Source organism: Gouania willdenowi, chromosome 4, assembly GCF_900634775.1.
Source record: "Gouania willdenowi chromosome 4, fGouWil2.1, whole genome shotgun sequence".
NCBI lineage: Eukaryota > Metazoa > Chordata > Actinopteri > Blenniiformes > Gobiesocidae > Gouania > Gouania willdenowi.
Window position 1 is genome coordinate 18,576,928 of NC_041047.1, and position 15,683 is coordinate 18,592,610.

The following is a 15,683-nucleotide window of genomic DNA, read 5'->3' on the forward strand; positions in this document are numbered from 1 at the left end:
TCCAGAACAGTCGATCTACAAACTACTATCCAAATGTGACCTTGAAAACCTTTGAGATTAGATACAATGTGCTGCTGACAGGACCACAGAAACCATCATGTTACAGAATAAAAACAGCTTTCACAACCAACCACAAGTGTTCATATGCTGCTTTGCAAAGCGAAACTCTTGGAAAATGTAAAATCACATCAGCAATAAAGAAGACAATCAAATGTTTGACTGTGTCAGTTATCCGCCACCAAACCATGACTTCCTTCAGATGCATTTATGTTCCTTATAAACTATCAAGCTAAAAACTATTTAGAATCAGCTATGGCAGAAATCAGGTTGCTTGATAAGCATTGCACCTGAAAACAAGTTTTTCTCTGATGTGTTTCAGTTTCAGGTGTTTTATTTACATTAACGTCACCGACTAGAGCAAGCAGGAGACAGCATTTGCTAATAAAACCAAACAGGCAATGTGTAAGAAACTTATTTTTGTGACAATTATTAGGAAATGTACGTAGCTCCTGCTAGCGACACACTGTTCAGATGCACCAGAATAAAATAAACATAATGCAAATGAATTCAACAGCTGGCTCTTCACATTGTGCAAATATAACAGCTATGGAAGCTATTACCCTTTCATCTGCATGTTCAAACAATTATATTCACCCGGGTGTGCAGACACATTTCAATTAAAGGCTGAGCTGCAGATGAGACTTGTTCCCCTTAGCATCCCTCCCCTTTTCCATCCACAATCACTGGCAGCTCTGCAGAAGGACTTGTATAGCACAAACCATTAGCAGGGGGCCATATGGCCCATTTCTTTCAAAAGATGGCCGTGCGCCATTCTGTAGTCTGCACGGGTGTGAAGAAGCAATTCAAAGAGGTGTGGGATAAAAGGGGACTGCCATGAAACACAAGTTAATAAAATTACATTTTTGGCACAAAATTACATCCATATATTTCCAAAGCAAGAGAGTTTCACATTTTCAATTATGGATTTAACTGAATTTTGCTTTGTTTTATTAGCAGATGTTACATTGTCAGACAAACAGGTGCTGAACACAACAAACTCAGCCCTCTTCTTGTGTCTTTAAAGGGCCCATGTTACGCTAAATCAACTTTTTTGTGCTTTAAACATCATAAAAGTGCTCCTTTCTTACTGCAGGGTGAGCCCAAACACCTCACTCCAATATTTGATGACGCGTTCCCACTTTGATGACAAACTTGACGCGGCTCTGAGCTGGAGAAGCCGCGCCTCCAGGAAACTCTCTGCCATGATTGACATGTAAACAGACACGCCCACGAAGGTGAGCATTTCAGCGTCCTTCACACAGTGCTATGTATGTATTTCCTACAGTCTATATATGTACCCATGAACGCCACGCCCCCACGCTCTGTCTCGTGTTTATAAAGCAGCATGAGCTCAACTACGGAATGGGTGGGAGGAGGTCTATAGACACGCCTGCTCATGAATATGCATAAGTAGGCCGCAAATCAGCCTGTTAGTGTAGAGTTGCTCAGGAAGTGCCTTTTCAGAGGCTAAAACTCTTAAAAACAGGCGAGGTTGGGAAAAGAAACCACAAATACCATGTTTTTGGGGTTCTTAGAACAAATGGAGATGGGTGAAAAATAGCATGACATGGAACCTTTAAGTCCATTTATACCTAGAAATAGGGGGTCAGTTTTACATTCATAAAAAAACCTAAAATCTAAGGTAACCCCTTACATGACAAGTTTCAAAATAATGCTGAATTATCTGAATGCTTATAAACACACCACTGGCAGCTTTGCAGAAGGGCTTTTATAGCATAGTACAAAGTATATACTTAAATAGTAGGTGAACTTACTTAAAGTATGTTTCTGTGATAATTATTTTGAAAGCATGTATTGTGTGTAAAGTTAATGTTGACAGAAGTTATTTTAATGGAAGAGAAATCAGTCAATATTGCAATGTCTTTTTTGATTTTTGACTCATTCATTCCCCCTTTTTTAAATATATGAGTTTAAATAAACAATTTTTCAGATATAGGAGGCCAATCTTTTCACTGTTATTTCAGCTCCATGCTAAATCACACACAATAATCGCTCCAATGGGCTGGAACTGGCCTGTAGGCTTTGGGTTCGACATGCCTGCGCCTCAGTTATAACATGTGACTACATATAAGGCAGAAAAGAGAGACTGCAGCATCACTGAGTCAATGCAGTGCTTAAGGTCATCTTGACCAAAGGGAGAAGGGTGAGTGTTCCCCAGTAATGTGGTCATGTGTGATTAATACTTTCCTCCCTCTGCTTGTGGATTACATTCATTTTCCATGTGCCAATGAACCACAATTACATTAAATAAATATCCTGTCTTTAATGAGATGACTTTGGGATCTCTGCTTGCATTGTTTGGATAAACTAAACAACGCATTGTTTACATGTGAATCCTATATACATTTCTTATGACCAAAGTAAAAATGTCCTGATATTCTGATTATATCGATCTGTATCTAAAATCTCTGATGTGAGCACATTATTCGTTTTTGTTGAATTTATCTTTTTTAGGATATTCTAATTTGTTATTTGATTAGCGTGCTCAATTGTAGAATATGCTTATGTTTACTTTAAACTGGTTTAAAATTACATATATTTTTAGTTTTTATTAGATTTTTTAGGTTATTTTTCAGGGTCTTCTAATTGTGTTTTATTGTAGAATATTCTTATGTTTAAGATTAAAATGTATGCATCCCATTGGTTAATCAATAATGGGCCAGTGGTTCTCATACCTACTGTTGCTGACTATAGTTCTCTGTTTGATCAAGCCTTTTCTTCTAACATTCTACAGTACACATTAAACAATACAATTATGTATGACTGTTCCGATAATATCGCATCAGATCAATGTCGGTATCGACAACACTCAAAGCAGCAATATCGGTATCCTATCGGAAGTGAAAAAGTTGTATTGGGATACACCTGCGGTGAAATGATTTTCATTAGGAGGAGAATTTATTTTTTTATTTTTAGACAAATAAATCTGAAATTTTAATAAAAATAAAAATTAAAAAAATCTCCATTTAATCAAATATATGCTGATATCAGATGTAAAATCAGTAACACAGACCTGTTCACTTTTCTGCTCAGCCAGTATTGATATCAATAACAACACCCTGAGCTTTAAACATTGGCCTATATAAATATATATATTTATTAGTAGTGTGACAATATCTCGATACGGTGATATATCGCAATATTTCCCGCTAAGTATCAAATTTTTTTTCAAAACCTTTTCTGCTTTTTCACTAAAATGCGCAGATACATCTTCACATAAATTTTGTCACTGTTTGTTGAAGGAACCAATATATTGTTTACTGGAATATTGCACTATGATGGTGTCACTGGTTAGAAAGACCCTATTCTTTGTTTACAGAAAGCACTATTGGAGATACTTGTTTGTTTACATTGGTATGTTGACACTTATTTACAGAAATGTTGCACTAAAATAGTGTCACTGTTCATAGGACACTTTTTCAATTTATTGTCTTTCAGAGATATAAAATAAAAATTGTATTCTTTCACTTAATCTTTTTTTTTTCTTGTTATGTCACAGATTATCGTAGATTGATTTCTGACCAATATATCGATAAATCGCAGTATCGTCATATCGTGAGATAATTGTTATCGTGAGCTTTGTATCGCGTATTGTATTGTGAGGGACCCAGAGGTTCCCACCCCTAATATATATATATATATATATATATATATATATATATATATATAAAAATCCAAAGATTAATGACAAAAGCCAACTGTGTAGGTCTGCTGAATTGTTATTGTTGTTTTGCTTTTCTAATAAGCAAAAAAACAATCCTGGGTGCAATCAGATACAAACTTTAACCTATGCAAGGCAGATTTTAAATGCTAAATTAACATTTGAGATCAACTGTAATCCCACACAGCTCCATTTCTTAAGAAAGCTGCCATGGACAAAATTTCAGACAAAATTCTGCAGTCAATATCTCAACATTTTCTTCTGATATCAAAATGATCCATGGTCACTCAAAGCAAACACCAGCACAGTGTATTGTTTTGTAGGTTTGGTTAGTTAGTTCACATTGAGCAGGCCATTGGACTCCTCTGCAACAAGTCAGACTACAAATTCATCCACACACTGGATGCATCTCCTATTGTCACAGACCAAAACTTCTGTTATCATCTGTAACATTCGTCTGTGTCCGATTATATGGAGACACACAGTAAATACAACAGGGTTTAAGGTTTAAAGCTACTCTGCACACATTAACTTCCTATATTAGCGCCAAATGCAAAGCTTGTATTCTTAAGAAACACACACACACACACACACACACACAATAATAATAATAATACACAATACTCACTTTAGTGTTTCAATGTTTGCCCTAAAAGCACAAACATATACAGGCTTTAGCAGCAGGGTATTACATTAACCTACCTTTCTGGTCAGTTTCTCTCATTGTCTTGAAGTAATCCACAGCAACATTCCTCACAATCGAACACGGCGTGGGAAAGATAAAAAAAAAAACAGAACAAAAAAAAAAACAATATTAACCCCGTCTGTGCTGCTTTCCCGTGTTTAAATGTGGGCTTTGATTTTTTTTAAAATCGTCTGACTGGTACCAAGCGGGCTAACAAGTCCCACAGACACAGACACAGACAGACAAAGCTCAGAGTTGACTCAGTCTGACGGTTTCAAAGCAGGGTGTGAAGCATAAAAACAACCAAGAGGAAAAATCTCACCCTGTCTAAACGCCTGAGTGTAACCGGAAAGAGCCGTTTCTGTAATAAAATGACTCAAAGTCATGTTTCCTGACAGGCAGGGTTGCTTTAGACGGGGCTAACCCGCTAGCATGTTGCTACTTCCTCCCTCCTTGGCCAAATAACAGTAGCAGCAAACCGAGCGGTGACAAAAGTTAAGGAAAACGGCACAGGCGAGATTGTGCACAATGAAGCGCCCTGTTACCCTGAGGCTTTAGTGAGAGGACAGCGACCCCTCCAGGAATACACAGGTATTACAAGCCCACTGCACGAGATCGACGCTATTACCGCAATAATCAACATAATTTAATTTAACGAATATATAATTCTCATATATATATATATATATATATATATATATATATATATATATATATATATATATATATATATATATATATATATATATATATATATATATTATCCTATATTATTATTATTATTATTATTATTATTATTATTATTATTATTATCTATTTAGTTTTGCACATATTAATCTTAAACAATTGTTTATATTTTTTTCTCTAGTTGATTGTTATTATTTAATTTAATTCTGATTTTATCTGATCTGATTATTATCATTATTATTATTATTATTATTATTATTATTATTATTATTATTATAATAATAATAATAATAATAATAATAATAATAATAATAATAATAATAATAATAATAATAATAGAATTTAACATATTAAAATGTTTATTAGAAAAATACATCAATATCAACCAGGTCAAACCTACCTCTAATAAATGATATTTTAAAGTAATCCGGGAATTCCCGGATCTTGCTCAACATCCCACAGGGATGGCCCAGGTGAGTTTCGAATTGGTGTTGACCCAGGCTCCGATTCCAAGCCCGATCCTTTAACCACAAGGCCTCACTGGAAACAAAGACTGTGGATGTTTTGGCATTTCCCTCATCAAAAATCAGTTTTACATGTTTGCACTTGACTAAATAGCTTCAAACAAATAAATAATTCTAATAACTCGAAAAATTTGCATTGCCACAACAATGAGTTCATTGTCAGTGAACACAAGTTTGTACACATTACCAGAAGCTTAGATATTTGAAGGCAGTACTCACAAAGAATGAAACCTAATTTCCCCTCGGGGATGAATAAAGTATTCTGAATCTGAATGAACAACATTACTTTAAGTTATTGAGGATATAACGAACATTTAGGTTTGAAACAGGTTCCACTTAATGCATGCTCGAATGCAGGTAGAAGCAGGCTCTGATCACACACATGACTCATTGATTCTGAGAAAGAGGAAGATTGTAGCAACATTTTAAGCTACACATTGTGGCTGTAGCTGCAGGATTAAAGCTTAAAACAGTAGTTTTCCTCAAAGTTCATGGGCAACAGCTGTCAGGCCTAATCCAGTACTCTAAGGCTTTTAAAAGCAGCCAAATTTGCATAAAACCTTAAATTACATTAAAAGTAACTTAAGAGAGTTAGAATTTTACAAATTAGATATTATCGTTGTCACTAAGCAGCAGAATATTTAAACGTTTGAATGGTGTAAACATTTTTACAAATATAGCTATGTGCAAAATACTAAAAAAAAATTGTTGAAATGGAAAAACAATACATTTGTAAACTAAACTGTCCCGAAATACATTTAAATTGCAAGACTTCTTCTTCTTCTTCTTCTTCTTCTTCTTCTTCTTCTTCTTCTTCTTCTTCTTCTTCTTCTTCTTCTTCTTCTTCTTCTTCTTCTTCTTCTTCTTCTCTTCTCTGTTTTCAGTTTGATTTGGTGTTTAAGTGAGACAGGTTTTGTTTTTTTTTTCCATAAAAGAAAATTGCAATATGGTTTTGTGGCCACTAGATGTTGCCTGCTGAACATCAAGCAAACCATTGTCTGCAAAAGTGAGAAGGTCATCTGAGGTCAGGTGTTTCAACCATTAGACTGCAGAACAAATTTTTTTTTCTTAAGTTATGCTCACATAATACAGGGGAAAAGGTCTTTTTCTTATAACGATAAACTCATAATGTTTCCATGTACCTAAGATACGGTGTATAAAGCATTAGTTATGGATCACGTCTTCAACAGCTCTTTTTAGGAGAACTCACACGTTTTTAATCTATTCCATACACATTATTCTCACAGTAGCTTCCACTAGATTGTTGCATTTAATGCAGGACATTTCTTTGTTTCCATTGTTTTATTATTACTATATTGTTAATGTAACTTGTGTGTGCCGCTATGTGCATTTTTAAAGTAAATATTCACTAATATGGATACATTATTGATATGGATACATTTTAACTGCAGTGGGCCGGAACGGGATTTTTCACCCTGTACATGACGTCGGTCAGTAAAAATCACATTTACACATTCATTTTTAGCAAATTAGACACTACGATTTTCCTGACCAACGTGTTTTTATTTTATTTATTTATTTTCTATCCTTTATTAATCACCGTAATGAAATTCTTTCTCTGCATTTTAGCTCATTTTCCCCGAGGAGTAGCAGTGGCCTCCCACAATGTAGCGCCTGGGGAGCAGTTAGGGTTAAGGGACTTGCTCAACATCCCACAGTGATGGCCCAGGTGAGATTCGAACCAATTAACCTCCGATTACTACATTGGCCACAAGCACCGCAGCACTGTCGCAAAAAATCAACAAATCGTCGTCTGGCCAGCCTCGCTTGCCTTTTGAGTGTGTATGCAGACAGTAGTTGACCTGTAACTTATTGGCTCTAAGGTCGGTCGGGCTGGGGTGCGAAGCGGGGTTCGGCTCGCGATGTAGCTGGAGGAGCAGCCGCCGCCCTCCACTCCCTGGCCTCGCCTCGTCATTGACCCCCTTTGCCGGGGGTCGGCGGTGCGACGGACGGGGTCGGGGCAAACAAGAAACGGGCGACCCGGCGTGCGCGGGGCGGTGTCTGGCGCCATGTGGACGGCGGGTCGACGGAGGGGGCTGGGTCTCGGCAGCGTCTTTTTAGCCTCATCAGAAGCAGTTTTAAACTTTTTGCTAGCCTCGGCCGTGACCAGGAGTTGAACAGGTGGAAAATTACTAACAAAAGCCTTAGCCCAACAAGTGTTTACGAGCCTGTGGTCACGTGACTGCCGTAGAGTGAGACGTTCTCCAGGCATTCTCCAGGTCACATGACCTTGCCAAAGACGGTCCGTCTCGTCAAACTTACGTGGGCGGTATTTCAAGAGGGAAGCCCCGCTTGGAGCATTGATACTGTCAAGTGCTGTTTATTGGCCTGAGGAATCATTTAAAATAACTCATATGGGTCAAATCTTTAGGTCAAAAAGTCCGCGGTGTGCCTTTAACCACTAGACCACCACTTGACTTTGGCAAGAAATATCGACAAAACCCAGGCAAGTACAGGGAGAACATGCAAACCTCACACAAAAGACCACAAGTGGTCCCCACGAGGATTTAAACCTTGCTGTGAGGAATATATATATATAAATATAATTGTAGTCTTTACACCCCTGATCCCCACTTAATTCAGCCATAAACCCATCCAACCCATTTCAACTTTCTTCAGTTTTTTACCTTTTCTTTAAACTTTTTCCAACTTTAACTTTTCAGCCGTTTATTCACCCGTTCAGCTATCATTTCATTCTTTAAATCAACCTTTAAACATTCTACTTATCATCTAACCAATTCAGCTATTGAATTAATCATTTTTTCTGTAAACATTTAACCCTTCAGCACATCATTTAACGTCCTTTTAACATATGTTCTGCATTCGTTCATAGAGGGTTCAGCCGTCAAACTTCAGCACATGTATCCTCACTTGCATTTTTTTTCAGCAAATGCATTTTTCTTCTAATTGTAAATGTGATTTACGGTAATGCCTTGTCAGTCCATACTTTACAGTAAAGCCTAAACCAGCACCACACAAACAGGATCTAACACTTGGTTGTCATGCACCAACACTGACCACCATACATGTTCGTACATTTTTAAACTTCTACTTTGTGTAATAAAACCTACTCTAATGAATCCAAACTACACTTTAGTCATTTTATTCACAACAAAGTTACTCTTTGTTACTCATTTGCTGACCTAATGACCCCAAGAAAAGAAGTGGAACTCTTCTCTAAAAATTACCATGTCAGTCATTTTGAAATGTAAACTGTACAAAGAAGCTTTATGTTGTTTTGGGTGTGAAAACACACGCACACACGCGCGCGCGCACACGCACACACACACAGCTTGTGGTTCAGCTCTGCTTGCAGATGTTTTTCAGATTAAGGGTGTTTTCAACTGTCATCAGTGCTGTTAACACCTTTGGGTTGTGAGATTTCCTCATTTGAAGTGTTGTGTTGTAATGACCTCATTTGACCTGTAATCACAATCTGCATCGTCATGATAAACAGACTTCTTTAATAAAGGTAGATGGCTCTATTAGAATATAAGTCAAGAGCATCATAGTTCTCTTTGCATTGCGTTTGCTCTTTGCCACATTACTCTTTTTCTCACTCTTTTATGTGAAAGATCATTATTACTTCCATTTGGTAAATATATCCACAATAGCCAGTCTCTTGATTACACTCATTGGTCATTTTCTTATACATCTATCTTCTATCCATACAACCATTTTCCCACCCAGTTTCTCCTTTTTCAGGGTCGTGGGGGTCTGCTGGTGCCTATCTCCAGCTTTTTTTTTTAGTGCCCTTACATCCAGGACAGGGATCAGTCTTCTAAAAGTACTAAAATAATTATTTTAAAATATGTAATGCAAGTTTTGTTACAGTAATTACTTTTTTTTTTTGTTCATTTGTTGTTGTTTTTGTTGTTAACTTGTGTCTTTTGTTAACTTCATGGCCTCAGTGTTTCTGCTGGACACCTGATATGGTCAGAACCCACAAACACATGGCTTTGGTTTTGTCCAAGTCAAGTGTGTTATGCATGATGGCAACGACGACAAGGTATGTGATCAAAAACCACAACTGTGAGATGAGCTGTCAGACATGTGTCCATCAACTGGAAATGAATTACAAAAGTTTGAAACATTGTGTCTTATCAGTGTAATTAAAAAAAGAAAAAGTTGACCGTGCCATTGTCAGGTGACTAGGTCAATAAGTGAGAGTCTTAACACATATCCTTAAAATATTAAGACATGTTATGATTTGACAACTCGCCTGGTGTGGCACATTTTGTAAGAATGTTTCCCGCACAAGCTTTTATCAGGGATGTTGGGCAATACCGAGACATGCGGAGTAGTAACATCTGTCGCATGTTTGGTGTGACAAAAATTATATTAGTTTTATGAAGTGAAAACCATACTGAACTATTCTGAAATTAGGTCAGCTGTAAACTGTGATGATAATGTATTTGTTGCTGTGTGTGTGTGTGTGTGTGTGTGTGTGTGTGTGTGTGTGTGTGTGTGTTTGTGTGTGTGTGTGTGTGTGTGTGTGTGTGTGTGTGTGTGCGTGTGTGCGTGTGTGTGTGTTTGGGTGTGGTGTATGACAACCTAACACACTTCCCCATCTAACATGTGCTGCAAAAAAATCCGAGGTCAGCGAGAACTATGCACTCAAACTCAGCATCTCCTCCAGCAGGCAGGGTAAGTGTTCGCCTCTCTTTTCACTTCTCAGCTCTGATGGTGCAGTGAAATAATCAAATTACATTAGGTTATATTTAAACATAGAATAGAACGTAAAGGATTATTTTTCTGACAAAAAAAAAAATCATATTTTACAGGGAAAAATAATAATATTGGGGTACAAAAATGGGACAGTTGAAAATTAAAGTAGACATTTGAAATAAAAAAACATTTGTACAAATACAAATTTTAAATGTCATCAATGAATATGGGTTATGCATTTTATTATATTGCATTAACCAAATTTATTGCAGTTTTTGTAAAGGTCAAAATGTTAACATCTCCAAGTATTTGGTTATTATGGGGTGCCGATTTTAAAATTGCGCATGCTAAAATAAACAGCAAATCTTTGCAACATTTTGCAACAAACCACGTGTAAAAAACATATGTGAATTTTTTTTTACAATACTTTTGACCAGATTTACAGCAGTGTGCAAATGAACCGGGAGTACCAAAACAAAAGCTCATTCCGGTGAATTTGCATTTTAGCTACAGTAAATATTTAGTTTCACCCATGACATTTAGATTGATCATTTAAATATAACATTTAACATTTGCATTTAATATTTATAATTATATTTAACATTTAGCATTTAGATTTAACATTTAGCATTTAGATTTAACATTTATAATTATATTTGTATTTAATATTTAACATTTAACATTTAGATTTTACATTTACATTTACATTTTACATTTTACATAAAATTTTGACAAGTAAAATATCACACGTTTCACAAATATTGCTGTAAATCTGATCAAAATTAACATAAAAAAATTCAAATTAGCCTTTTTTTAAAAAACGTGGTTTGTTGCTAAATGTTGCAAAAAACGTTGATGTTGATTTTCACATGCAACTTTACAATCAGCGCTGCATAGGTTATGGCTGTTGTGTTTCCATCCATTTATAGTTAATGTACAAAAATTTTCATGATTTTTTTTTTTTCCTGTTTTTGTTTGTTTGTTTTTAAATGACTTAATCTATAAAATGACATTGCATGTTTGCCTCATGTGGTTATTAAATGTCCTCACTGCACACTCATCATGTGCCGACCACAGTTGGGTGGAGAGTGCAGCACATGGGAGGTTTTTAAACGGTGACTCCTTATGAAACATTTGCAGCCCTGCAGTGAAGTAACTCAACGTTTACAGGACATGCAGGGCAATTGTTTGCTTACGTGTGTTTTACGAGGATGTCAAATTTATGTCTTATTTTTCTCTCATCAGGTGTGCGCTGCGTACTGGCAGAAATCTTAAGTGGTTGTCCTGGTTGCCGGGCCGAACGCAAAAGATTCACATTAGTTACTGCGGCTCATTGCAGCCTGTTTTCAGCCATAGCTCCTGTCCTGAAAAATTAAGTCATCACTATGAACGTTATCTCCTCCTTCACGTCACCTTCATCCTGTCTCCATCTATACCACCCATCCAGTTATCCCACTAACACCACCTCTACACATGGCTTGAGTAAAGTCATCCTGAGACATTACAATCACACAGGGCGCCTGCAGAATAGAACCATTTCAAACAACCAGAACCACATCAGCATCTCAATGGTGGTTTTCCTACTCTTCAGTGTTGTCATTATACTGGAGAACCTTGTCGTGCTGGTGGCCATTGTCTCCCGCATCCGTCACAGCCGACGATGGGTTTACATCTGCATTGCCAACATCACCCTTAGCGATCTCCTCACTGGTGCTGCCTATGTGGTCAACATCTGTATGTCTGGCAGTCAGACGTTTCGCCTCACACCTGCTCTCTGGCTCTTCAGAGAGGGCCTGCTGTTTGTGGCAATGGCAGCCTCCATATTCAGCCTTCTGCTTATTGCTGTGGAGCGTTACACCACCATGATGAAGCCACTGCATCAGAAGTCGGTCAGAGGGACCTACTTTCGGATCTATGGCTTGGTGGCACTCTGTTGGGTTCTGGCGTTGGTGATTGGTTTTCTTCCATTACTGGGGTGGAACTGTGTGTGTAGCCTGGATGGATGCTCCACTCTGCTCCCTCTCTACTCAAAGAAGTACATATTTTGCTCTGAAATCATCTTTTTCCTCATCCTCCTGACAATCGGTGTGCTCTATGGATCCATCTACTGCCACGTACACAAGAGTGCTCAGCTGGGCCCTCAGCGAAGCCGCAGACACTCTTTGGCTCTGCTCAAAACGGTCATAACCATCGTGGGTGTCTTCATACTCTGCTGGGGGCCTCTGTTCCTGCTCCTACTAGTGGATGTCTTCTGTACCTCCCGCCAGTGTGCACTGCTGTTTAGTGCGGATTTTTGCATCACCCTGGCTGTCCTTAACTCAGGCCTGAACCCCATCATCTACACACTTGGCAGTAGTGAGATGAGGAAGTCCATAACTGAGCTGCTGTGCTGCTGCTGCTGCTGCCTCAAGGCTGGCTCTTGTCCTCCAGCCACCATCACAACCAAGGAGACCAGCAGCACCTCAGAGAGCAGAAGGGACAGTCTGAGGAACAGCTTTAACAAAGTCAGGAGTTTGAGCGTGGTTGCCGTACCCCAGCGCAAACCCTGCAGGGCACCCAGAAAATGTAGGCTGAGCACCACCACCAGCTGCCTGTCAGTTTCAAGTGGTTAAACTACAATGTGGTCCCCACCCGAACAAACAAGACCTGTATGCATTGGTACACACAGCATTTTAAATATTAAACATTTTCTTGAGTTTTTAAGACTTTTGTAATGTTATTGGACAATTTAAGCATCACTAGAAGTTAACCAGGTCTCTTCTTCACATTTTACTTCTTTGAGTTTAAAATGACTGTTTCTGTTTCAAAATGTAGGCATTAAAGGTGGGCATACACTTTGCAATTTTTGGTCCATTTTGAGCCAATTCTTCACTCTTGGTCACCCCACGTGAAGGTATTACACTTTTGAAGCAGTGCCACGATCCGGTCTAGCATCGCCAGAGTCCATCCACTTCCATGTTGTTCTTCTTCTTCTTCTTCTTCGGTTTTAATGGCGACGCTTCAGAGTTCTTCTTTTTCTTCTAATTTATACGTTGCATTTCCGAATACAAGACTCTGTTGTGTCATGTATGACGTACAGTGTGATCAGTCAGGTCGCGTCAGCCCTTAGCAAAAAATAGTATACTTGAAGTTAATTTTGTTAAGTATGCTTGAGTATAAATATAAGTATACCAAGTATACTATAGACCATGTACTTGTAGCGTACTAGAAAGTATACTAATTTAATACTTCTTCGGACTAAATTGGAACATTTTAAGTTTATAAAAGTATACTTTAAGTGTACTTTAGAATGTCATTTTAAGTTTACAAAAGTACACTTTCAAGTATACTCATCTATATACTACTAGGATACTAGGTATATACTTCTAGTCCACATTTCAGTTCATTAAAGTATACTTAGAGTATACTTTTATGAACTAAGAATAAGTATAAGGTTTAGTATTAAAGTATAAGTCTAAGTATTAATGTACTTAGTCTTAGACTATTCTTTATACTTTTCAGTATACGCTAAGTATACTTCACTATAAGTATATAAAATTTAGTACATAAAAAGTACACTTCAAATATACAGCCTCAGTTTTAGTATAAAATAGGTAGACTTGTAAAAAAAAACAAAAAACTAAACTTTCTACATGCCTTGTTCTGACTGTTGGGAAAAGCTGATATTAAAAACCAGTGAAGTCCAGTTAACAGTGCAGTATTCAAACGCTGGTTGTGAATAGGTTTAGTGACCTTTTGTTTTGAAGTAGTGATGCTGGATCTTTGCTGTGAACATTTATGTCTGTAATTAATCACAAAGAGATGTTTTGTACATGTAGAAAAGTCACTTCACCATCTGTAATATTTGTATCAGATGTTTTTTTTTATTGAACATAGAATGTATTTTTGTATAGTGCATCTCAATTTGTGTTGTCAGGATATCAATAAAGTTTTGTTTTTTGATTTGTATGAGCGTGAGTGACTTTATTTGATTGTAATACCTCCACATGCCTCTGAGGGGAGGCACACTATCCTTTAGCTCATGTAGACCAGTGATTCCCAACCAGGGGTACGCGTACCCCTAGGGTTACGTGAGCACATTGCAGGAGGTACGTGGAAAAATTAAGAATTTATTTCCCAAGATAATAAAATCATATTCTCAGTCATTTCTCAAGTCCATCAATAAAATGATACGTGTGCGCAATGACTAGTTTTTAAAGTTTAAATGCCTGTTTAAAGGGGACATATTCAAAGAAGCTCCTTTTGTGGTAAATGTCATAAAACTTATATATAACACAGGCAGATTAATTATTTGTTTTGTATTTATTTATCTATATTACTTATTATTTTTATTTATTATTATTTTCTTTTCTAACTTTATTATTTTTCTTTGATATCATTATAATCACAACATATTAGTATTAATAATACAGTACAAATAATACAAACCTTTACTATAATATTTCTTATATTTATCATTTTATTGCCTTGAAGGCAACATAATTTTATGTTTAATTTGAGTTAAATATGAAGATCATGCCTGAATATTAATTGTTCAATTCATGAAGATGAAATTAAATGACTTGTGCTGAATATTCAGTTGTGTTATGTTCTACTTTTGGAGAATCATGAACACGTATGAGTGAGGGGACACTCATGGTACGACAAAAAGACTCAAGGGGTACACCAGACAAGAAAGGTTGGGGGACACTGATGTAGACAGTTAACAAAATGCATAGGTCATGATTAAGACAACCTTATCAACATTTCAGTGTGTCATTGACTTTTCCATATTGTACCTTTTTTTCATACAATTGTATAATCAATGGAATTGTAAATCATTTGAAGCCAGACTTTGTAAAAAAAAAAAAAAAAACAGAAATTGGTTCCTGCTCCAGTTTTATGGTTTTGTCATTTGAACTTTTTAAAAGCTGTTGTCAGCTCACTGCCTTTCTGTCAGAATGACTGATCGAAGTTCATTGCAGAGGATCTGAGGGCTGGAACCGCAGCCCCAAGGGCAAACGCAGCCATGGCTAATTGATAACTTCATTATGGCTGGTGCAAGAGATAAGGTTTAGTGGATTATACACAAGGGTAACCAAGTTGCAGCACAGAGAGGGATGTAATTCTACTAAACACAAATATCTGTCCACTGTGCTGTGTCTTTGTCAGCATCACAACTTATTTCCAACAGTTACCAGGAAGAATCAGCTCATTCAGCAAGACACTCAGTGTAATCTAGTTAATGGGAGAAAATGAGGAAAGTCTTACTTCTTCCTTTGCTGTAGATATGTTTACGAACTGCGGAATGGAATGGCAGCAGATAACAAGTGGTAATGTGTTGGTCTTTTAGTATCCTTAACGCTAAATACAGAGA

General features: G+C 37.1%; 2 protein-coding genes across 11 annotated transcripts in view; one reads left to right on the forward strand and one right to left on the reverse strand.

Annotated features, from left to right (window-relative positions):
• The window catches only part of myo9b (myosin IXB), a 55,030-nt gene extending 50,112 nt beyond the window's left edge, over positions 1-4,918 (reverse strand). For 6 of the 8 annotated variants that reach the window (XR_003673958.1, XM_028445338.1, XM_028445343.1 and 3 more), the window contains exon 1: positions 4,445-4,917. The gene's annotated coding sequence lies outside the window, so the exon portion shown is untranslated. Of the gene's footprint in view, positions 1-4,444 lie in introns of all 8 variants that reach the window. The other 2 variants (XM_028445340.1, XM_028445341.1) reach the window with 2 other exon arrangements.
• A 68-nt stretch (positions 4,919-4,986) lies between these two features.
• Positions 4,987-13,560, forward strand: s1pr4 (sphingosine-1-phosphate receptor 4). Of its 3 annotated transcripts, XM_028444966.1 has the most exons (4): positions 4,987-5,018; positions 9,571-9,668; positions 10,302-10,306; positions 11,573-13,560. In XM_028444966.1, the coding sequence occupies exon 4, from the start codon at positions 11,713-11,715 to the stop codon at positions 12,937-12,939; it is 1,227 nt and encodes a 408-aa protein (XP_028300767.1). In that variant the 5' UTR covers positions 4,987-5,018; positions 9,571-9,668; positions 10,302-10,306; positions 11,573-11,712; the 3' UTR covers positions 12,940-13,560. The 3 variants fall into 3 exon arrangements, with proteins under 3 accessions (XP_028300767.1, XP_028300766.1, XP_028300765.1); XM_028444965.1 differs by lacking the exons at positions 4,987-5,018; positions 9,571-9,668 and having other exon boundaries at positions 10,238-10,306; positions 11,573-12,985; positions 13,142-13,560; XM_028444964.1 differs by lacking the exons at positions 4,987-5,018; positions 9,571-9,668 and having other exon boundaries at positions 10,238-10,306.
• Positions 13,561-15,683: the final 2,123 nt, after the last annotated feature.

Excerpts from the sequence above, each read along its gene's own strand:
- s1pr4 (XM_028444966.1), top strand. The coding sequence starts at position 11,713 with ATGAACGTTATCTCCTCCTTCACGTCACCTTCATCCTGTCTCCATCTA.